The 9648-nt window shown below is 33.5% G+C and overlaps 1 protein-coding gene and 1 pseudogene across 1 annotated transcript; one reads left to right on the top strand and one right to left on the bottom strand.

Moving 5' to 3' along the window:
- The first annotated feature begins 1752 nt into the window (after positions 1-1752).
- Positions 1753-2973, top strand: LOC123203875 (transcription factor UNE10-like). Its single transcript, XM_044620339.1, has 2 exons — positions 1753-1816; positions 2438-2973. Exons 1-2 carry the CDS (start codon positions 1778-1780, stop codon positions 2816-2818), a joined length of 420 nt encoding a protein of 139 aa, XP_044476274.1. The 5' UTR covers positions 1753-1777; the 3' UTR covers positions 2819-2973.
- Positions 2974-6628: 3655 nt separating this feature from the next.
- Positions 6629-8961, bottom strand: LOC123204015 (annotated as a pseudogene).
- Positions 8962-9648: the final 687 nt, after the last annotated feature.

Genomic DNA, 9648 nt, shown 5'->3' with positions numbered 1-9648 from the left:
GATTTTAGGAAATAAGATTATTCTTATATAGGAAGGAGGGTTATCATCTAAGAATTGTAATGTAAGTTTTCATCAAACTCTTTTAAGATTTATCAGATAAGTTGGATTTCAAGTATTGGCGGTAGCATTATATTAGGATTTTAAGTATAAGGTATGAAATTTGGATTTTATATTGAAAATTTTGAGATTCTGATATTAGGGTTTTTATAGTTTTGAGTTCTCTAATCTTGATAGCTAACTTTTTGAGACATAATTCTTTCAAGATTCATATCATTTGATATCTAGATAGCTTGTATGTGGGGTTTATATGACTTTTTACTCTCTAGTCTCAGTAGCATTGTGGTATTAGTTAATTTCTTTAATGTCCCCTATACTTAGAAACTCTATATATCTAATAAATTCAGGTTTCATCAGAAGTTCAGCTCCAAGAACAGAATTATTATGATCATGACTTACACAAATATAATTTGCATGCATGTCGACATTCTTACTATGACAAGGACTTTGAGCAAGAAGAGAAGACGCATTTTCCTTCTGAAAACTCATTGAAAGGTCGCTCTCATTAATCTCAATCAAAAGCCGGCATGCTGCCCTCTAATGGTGCACATTTGCAAAAATTTCAGGCCTAACTCGCTATCTAGACATCCCTATTGCTGGTTCTTTGAATCTCCTCCATTTGTCTCCGTAGCTAAATATAGAAGAGGTCCTTGTAACTGTAAGCATTCCCACGTGCAGTTGTCTTTGGGGACCAAGCCAAACAACTCTTTCTCTAGCTTATTCCACCACCATTCCAGTTCTCATTCTCGTATTGATTATTTTGAAATTCAGAATGCTCCTCCACAACATTAATATTGTCTTGTTCAGATTCAACATCACATTCATAACCAAGCCCCATTTGTTTATGGTGTGGGCTAACATTAATTATAATTTTAGTTTAATAGAACTAGATAGTTAAATAATTCAACGACAGTTTACAGATAAGTTTAATTAAGTACTCATACACTTAAAATATGGATTATAAAGTTTATTGAACCTTCAATAGAGATCTAATAACCTATTATATATTGATTAGACCCCTTATCCGAATCCAATATAGTATAATTTTATTTATTAAAAGTTATCATTTATGGAGGTTTCAATAGCAAAAGACCATCACTCTTATGCAAGTGATCTTGACAGCTTTGCGGATTCAGTATGCATAGCATTCTAGGTATTCCTATAACTCCAAACTATTTTAATTTAGTATTTTATAATCATGGATTACTTTTTATACATAATATAAATACACAGATGATATGTCATTATCTAATAACCTATTATATATTGATTAGACCTCTTATCTGAATCTAATACAATATAACTTTATTTATTAAAAGTTATCATTTATGGAGGTTTCAATAGCAAAAGACCATCACTCTTATGCAGGTGATCTTGATAGCTTTGCGGATTCAGTATGTATAGCATTTCAGGTATTCCTATAACTCTAAACTATTTTAATTTAGTATTTTATAATCATGGATTACTTTTTGTACATAATATAGATACACAGATGATATGTTATCATGTGATTAAGTGTTACTTTATTTTCAATTAAAAATCATTCAATTATATAATAATATATCATCCGTGTACAAAAAATGTGTATACATTGTTTTGAAATTATATTAACACTTTCCTTCTTCTCATAAACATTATATATATTTGCATTCTTCTATTCTAATTTCAATTTCAATTCAATGCCATTATGCAGGGACGAAGAGACAGGATCAATCAAAAGATGAAAGCACTTCAAAGGCTAGTCCCTAATGCAAGTAAGGTGAGAATATTATGAATAACTTCAAAATTTTCATCTTCTATTTGGGCAGTTTACCAAGAACACATGTTTTCGTTTCTAAAACTAGTACAAATGTTTCAAGGGCTTTTTGAAATATAAAAAAAAAAATTGAAATGGGTTAACTTTCTTTTATTTTAATTGATTAAAGAAAGATGTTATGTTTCACACTTCTTTACATTTTTCAACCCTAACTCTTAATTTATCTTCTCTCTTTTCCAACATCTAAAGTTTCTCTCCTCTTTGGTGTATTAAAACTCATCCTTCTTTCCATCTTCAACTTTTCCAACTTTCGACAAGTGCTCGAAAAATTAACTTTATTAGATTTGATATAAACTATTTATTTGATTATCGATTGATAGACCAAATTGGTTAAGTATACACATTATTGTTGTCAAGAAGTTAGTTGTTTTTTTTTTTAAAGAAATATGTGTTATTGTTTTTTTTTTATAAGATTTGGTATTTATAAAAAAAACTCTATATTTTTCATATTTATAAGTTTCATTATATTTTATTTCTTATATCTTTGGAGAAAATAAATTTCACCGTTTCCAGTTCCGCGTCATATGACGATTTTAACAGATTGCATAAACTACATTTTTGCAGACTGATGAAGCTTCAATGTTAGATGAAGTGATAGACTACTTAAAAACCCGGCAAGCACAAGTTCGAACGATGATGAGGAGCAACATGCCTCAGATGATGATGCCATTGGGAATGCAGCAGCATCTTCAGATGTCCATGTTAGCTCGCATGGCTGCTGCAGGCATGGGAGCTATGGGACTGGTAGCTCGTCCTCCAATGCTCCACCACCTTTCTGCCATGACATTCACTCCGTTTGTTTCCTCTCCCTCCATCATGCCCTCAATGATTCCGGCATGCCCTCCGGTTCGAGCAAATTCTTCAGACCCCACCAATACAAACGCCTCGGCTTCTTTGCCTGATCCCTATTGCGCTTTGTTGGCTCAGGCATGTAAATTTACGTAGGCCCACTTTTTTTTTTTAACTGAGGAACCCAGGTAAATTTTAGGGCATGATGCCCGGACCATAACCGGTGTATCAAGTAAGTAATAGTTTCACTAGTCGTGGCAGAGACTCGCATTTAGTCCTTCTTTCTAACAAGAAAGAATTGATTTGTTAGTTTAGAATGGGCTTTTGGTTTAGGTTAATATTTATTTCAATAAAATTATGTGCATAAATAATATAAACAACTTTTTACACAAATAATAACATATCATGTGATTAGATATTACTTTATTATTTAATTTAAAATTATCCAATTACATAGTGATATATCATTGTTTATACACAAAGTTGTATGCATTATTTGTGCACATAACTTTATCTATTAAAAGTTGTTATTCATGGAGGTTTCAATAGCAAAAGACTAATCACATTTACGCAAGTAATCTTGATAGTTTTACGGATTAAGTATGTATAGCATTCCAGGTATTCCTATAACTCTAAACTATTTTTATTCAATATTTTATAATCATGGTTTATTTTATTCCATTTATGCAAATAAATCTTACACCATCAATCTCATTACCTTCCAATCACATCAAACAAATAGGAAAAAAAAATTTTTGTTAACCAAGGACCCTGTTCGTATTTATTAGAGAGGTAAACCTAGGGCATAATGACCGATTCATAATCATTACACTAGATAAATTAAAATTTCACAAACGTGATAGTCAAATAGGAAAATTTTGCATTGAAGCAATATATCAAGATCAAAGCTTGTATATAGATTTATACAACTCTTTATTTAAAAGTTTAAGCTTTAACAAATGAGACAATGGTGTCAGGTATAAAATAAACTATAAACTCAAATAAAACAATGAAAATTAACCAACCCATTTTGTGTAATGTGATTAAGAGACAATACATATACTTGGAAAAGAAATTTGGAAAGTGGGTATTCAGGCCAAGTGCGTGCATGAAAACATTATTAATTTTGTGAAAGCTAGCTTATCATGATGATTGACGAAGACTTCTCATGTTGCAAAACAGGCGTTCACATTTATAGGGAAAAAATGGGGATAGCTTCATGGGACGAGTTTTGCCTCTTGGTTGATAATGCAAGGGGACTGACTTTTGATAAATAGACAATTAATTTGGAAGTTTAGAAAACAACAGAAGACAAAATCAACATCATGATTCATTCTGGAAAAGATGTTGATCAACAATGCTATGATTCCAGCCTACATGCCCTTGTGCTTTGTTTTCCTCTTATAAATACATATGCTTTGAGAGGGACTATTTTGAAAGGGACTTGGCTTGCTGATAGCCATGCAGTTTTGTGTAAATTAATCTCAGCCAGTCATTGATGCTTTCCCATGATACCTTTCTGAGAAATTTTACGCAGCTGCAAAGGCAATGCGCACTTCAGTTTCATGTGGAAAAGAAACAAGATAACATTCTAGTTGCTTCATGTAAAACTAGATCAATGTCTGTAAATATGTCATTGTTTGTATAAAAGTTTATGTTTGTTGTTAGTATATATAGTTTTATTGATGTAATTAAACACCTAGTTGGTGCAGAAGACCTAGAAGTAAAAGGAAGGAATTAGAGAACATAAATATCGGAACAAAGATATGGATGGACTCTTAGTTCACATCACATCCAAGATCCAGCATCTCATTTTGCACCACTTGTATGCGGTGGTCATACCCTATGGCTAAAATTAATTAGGGGACCATGATATATCTTCCCATTCACATTATTCCTTTGCATTATTTATGTAAGGAAATGTTGTACACAAATTAACAAAATTTAAAAAAAAAAAAAAAAGCCTCCTTTTAGGTAACAAATTTGCATATAACACTCTTCTTTTCCTTCCCCTTTCACTTTCACCCTCTTCTTTTCATCCCAACCAATGGCCTCCGCTACTCCAATAGGCCATGGTTGCCAACTCCCTTGCTCACCTGGCTTTGTTCTCCTATGTGCATTGCACAGAGTCAGTGGTCACTCCATAACTATCGATCCCTTTGTTCATGCTCTCCATCACCTAATCGTTGCTTGCCTGGACGTCGGGTCTTGCTGCCTCCAAGAACTCCATTACGCAGTGCTCACCTTGCTTCATTCTCCTATTGTCAATGTCTCCCCTAAAGCTTTCACCATCAACTTTCTAAACTCCTCCACCATGTGTTTAACTTCATCGACGTGGCTCCCTTTCAATGACTCTGACAATGATTCCACTTTAAAGGGTTGTTTGTGCACAATTGTGGACTTCAATTGTAGGTTTCCACTTCACCATCAAATTGCAAATTTTTTGTCGACAAACATGTTGGTTAGGATTTTCAACATTGTTGTAGGATTAAATTATAAGTTTTCAAACCTATAAAAGACTTAAACTATCATATTTAAAATGTTAAGACTATATTAAAAAGTTATTATTTTTTTAACTTTTTAAAAAACTTTTGGATACTGAAATTACTATTTAACTTTTATAGCATTATTTTTTTTTTTTTTATAAAGTTTAGTTTTGTATGAAAAAAAAAATGTGATTTATGTTATCATAAGGTGAAAAAGTATTTTGGGTCGGGTGGAAAGAATAAATGACTCTTTTGTGAATACTCAAGTAATAATATGTTATTATTAACGGTGGATTTGAGTCAAGTTAGTTAGATTCGAACAAGAGTAACTCGAGTTGAAGCTCCAGTTTAGTTTACCAGTTTGAATTCGACTTGTTTATCTTTTCAATGATATTGCTCACCTTATTGATGACATTATTTATCCTACCAGCAATATTGTTCATCCATTGGCAACCTTCTAACGCCACTGTATATAAGTTCAAATAAGTTTGAACTCAAACTAAGTATTATAGATTCAAATTGAGATTGAATTAATTTTGGCATCAATTCAGTTTTGCTCAATTCAAATCCATCTCTCTAACTCTAGCATTCTCTTGTTAGGGCTTAGAATTTAGAGGTCCACTTAACAAAAAATGATACGATGATCCAACTTCAATTTGGGCTCTACATAAAGGTTCAGATATCAAACTGCCCAACTGCAAATCAGTGTTTGCAATCCTTTGTATCTCCAAAATTTCACTGTTCATAACCACGCTCATAGGTCCCAGGAGCTTTGTACTACCCGCCATTGTCATTAGCAAAAGAAGTCAAACCCATTTGAAGTTTTGCCAAGAAAAACATGAAAACATTAATTATAATTGAGAGAGCATACCTCTGAGTCCAAATTCGATATTCAGCAAACCACGAATCCTCAGCCGTCACTGGCCTAACTAACAGTAGAATTATATCCAGGCCATCAAACGAACGAGAGGCCAATCTTATTTATCAACATAAAAAATATTAACAACACACACAAGAAAAAACATTACCAGGAAATTTATCTTCCACATTTAGGTCTTGACAACTGAAATTATGATTTCAATAACAGCATCCCAAGAGCTAACCTCTCTTCATCACATCAGGAGCTGACCATTTGGAGTTAAATAAATGGTGCCATAGCTTCACCATAAAAGCAGTTTCATTTAAGATAATTTTTGCATGAATTATTACTGATATAGACATTGACGCCATTGCATTATAAATTAATGTCCAAGGCTTTAGCCTCTTAGCTAGGTTATAATCAGTGGCGTTTTGAAAGGCTTTATGCTTAAAAGATGATTATACACATGCACAAAGTCAGTTCTCCCAACTCTCAATCTATGGTCATTTAACAAATTGCATTCAAAACCGTAAAAGCTTTTGAACTGCAGGATAATGCATTGCTTTCTGTACATATGAAAACTACAAGGATACATCAACATAAGTTCAACTAGACAGTGAGTGAATACAAGGAGGAAATTCATTATATGGTTTGTCTTCTTAACAAAGCTATGCTCATATCTACATTTTAAAGAAAATAAAAAACCAATATCAGTAACCAAACAAAACACAATTAACCAAAGAACCTCAGTTGCTGCCAAAAATTTTGGCAGAACATTGCAACAGCCATTAGCAGGAAATTGTAACCTCCACAGCCATTTTTCTCAGCCTTCTACGGGAAATTATTTCAGTCAATTCTGATAAAGAAAGGTGTATAATAAAGACGTTTGCATTGAACATGCAATCAATTCAACCTCAAATCCAGGAAAAGTCGTCAAATTGCTTGATGCCGTAGCTATGCTGCAAGGTTTAAGAACAAGAGAAAACAAACTAGTCGCAACTCATGTGAAGATTTCTCTAACCAACCAATCCAAAGTAGGGAAGACAAAGTACAAGACCGGGAATGAAGGGATGGCAAACACAACAGTAATAAGAATGTAAAGGGCCAAGATGACTGCACTGAGAGGTATTGCATACAAGGTGATCAAAATGAGTATGACAATCAATGGGAACTTAGCAGTCAACTGAGCAATAAAAACCAAGGACTTACAAATGTATAAGTGAATTCTTTCAGCATTAAAGTAGCTATAGAGGATATGGTCACGGCCCTCATAATAGTTGACCTCAGACCGCTCTGAGGAGTGAGTATAAGTGGCTTGTCTATTACTTACATGACTAACTTGATTCCTCACAGCTGAATTTCTAATCAAGGAACAACCTGGTTGATGATCTCCATGAAAAGAATGGTATGCTTTTGACCTGTCACCATTCATACTTTCCACCATCCAGAGGAGGAAGAAGTTCTTGTTCGGAAACTTGAGATTGCCCTAGTAGACCAACCGCAAAGATAACAGATTACACCATGGGCAACAGATAAAAAATGGGAGCTGGAGTGATAATGTTGGCAATTTAACAACAGCACGCTGCAGCCCTAGAACACAACTCTTGCAGAGGGTGTGGCCACACCACAAAACATAAGACACATTCTCCACCACATTGAAGGATTCCCTACATATTGGACATTCCAATCCCTCTCCACCACCATTGTTTACAGGAACTTCATCATCTGACAATTCTGAAGAAACTTGACTTGGCTTCAATAGTCCTTCTTCCATTTGATGGCTCCACCAGGGAGCCTTCAAAGCAAAGCTCCACATGGCAAACTTCTAACACTCTCAAAAAGCATATTTGCTTAAGAATGCTATGCGGTATCGATATTTAAAGATTTTGATTCTTGACCATAACATTCAAAAGCATCCATATGAATCAAGCCTGAAAATATTTTACATAAATCAGTAACAATTCTAACTTGGCATGATAAACAATAGAGTACTGATATAAATCCAGAGTAAACATTTTTAAGTTTACATAATCCATGTGTATGTATCTTTATAAGAATAGCATATGACAAAATTTTGAGATACATAACATTATCAAGAGTTGCTGCTACAAAAATGCTTCCTCTTCAAAACTTCCATTTTCCCATTTCCATAAATTCAATACATGAATTTCAAGTCACTTCCCTAAAACCCCACAAAGAATTCATCTCATATGAAAACATCTATATCATCAATAAGTAAAGGAAAACTAAAATATTTAAAAATAAAAAAAAAACAAACAAATTCACCAGCAGCAATATTTCAGCTTTTCTATTATTCTTAAAAGACAAATGCCAAAAAAGGTGTTATTATAATCCGTAAGAACTATAAATTACCCCTCCATGGACAACATGTAAATTAGTAAGCATCACATACAATTGAAAGCAAAAAACAGAGAAAACTTCCATTTTCCCATTTTCATAAATTTGATACATGAATTTCAAGTCACTTCCCTAAAACCCCACAAAAAATTTATATCACATGAAAATATCTATATCATCAATAAGTGAAAGAAAAGTAAACTGAAAAAAATATATATATATCCCAACTCACCAGCAGTAATATTTCAGCTTTTCTATTATTCCTAGAAGGCAAATGCGCGAAAAAGGAGTTATTGTAATCCATTAAAACTACAAATTACCGTAAATGGAAAAAAATGCAAATCAGTAAGCATCATATACATTAGAAAGCACAAAAACAAAAGCAGAGAAAAACTAATTAAAATTCGAGAAATGAAGAGTCTTACTTATAAGAAGAGAATAGGCATGAAGATGGCTGTGTTTGTGTATGCGGGTAGGCAAAATTTCTAGACATTAAAGAGCGAGAGTGTGGGTGTCTTTGTGCCTGCTGCCACCGATATGCCACACAGAGACGCCCCGTATCCACCCAAATGCCCAGTCCCGGTCGGTTTCAAAACTGCTCCCAACGAAAGCCTTTCTAATTTTTTTATACGATTTCAAGGTATAATGGGCTTTGGGGCTACTCTCGGCCCAAAGTTTTAAAAGTTTTGGGCCAATCATTGTAACAAATCAATGAAAGAAAATCTCTTATTTCCCATTCTTGAAGATGGCCCATCTTAAAATTTTAAAATTTTAAAATAAATTTTCTTCTTATAGCACCCAGAAATTCTATGAATAACTTTCATTCTAGTTACTTATTTAAATGAATTAACATTTTATTTCTTTCACTTATGCTCTATGATAACCACCTAGAGGTGGCAAAAGGGTCGGGCCTGCCCGAGACCAGGCCCATGCCCCCTCTTCCTAGCTTGCGCATGAGAAACATGGGTTGTTCAGGTCGTGTAATGAGCCTTGACTTCAAGCCCGTAGGTTAGGTCAATCCGACACGACCTGCAACTATGTGGGCAAATTTAAAAATATTTGGTTCTATGGGTGAAAAACAACTTTTGCAACAGATGAAAACTATTTTTAAAATTTTTTTCTATATAAAGCCCTTTCCTCCACTCTTTAAACCACATCCAAAACCTAATTTCTTATTCTCTAGCTACATTTTCTTCTTAGCTTATTTAAATCTCAATTTCTCTTAAATTTATATCAAATTTAGTTCCTATCTAGCGACTTAGTTTTTGTTTATTTAAAAGTTT

This window comes from Mangifera indica, chromosome 20, assembly GCF_011075055.1.
Source record: "Mangifera indica cultivar Alphonso chromosome 20, CATAS_Mindica_2.1, whole genome shotgun sequence".
Taxonomy (NCBI): Eukaryota; Viridiplantae; Streptophyta; class Magnoliopsida; order Sapindales; family Anacardiaceae; genus Mangifera; species Mangifera indica.
Note: the sequence above shows the minus strand (reverse complement) of the source record. Positions and strands in the feature narration are given on the sequence as shown.

Coding starts and splice junctions, on each gene's coding strand:
- LOC123203875 (XM_044620339.1), top strand. CDS start 1,778: ATGAAAGCACTTCAAAGGCTAGTCCCTAATGCAAGTAAG. Junction 1,817..2,437: donor TAGTCCCTAATGCAAGTAAG/GTGAGAATATTA, acceptor ACATTTTTGCAG/ACTGATGAAGCTTCAATGTT.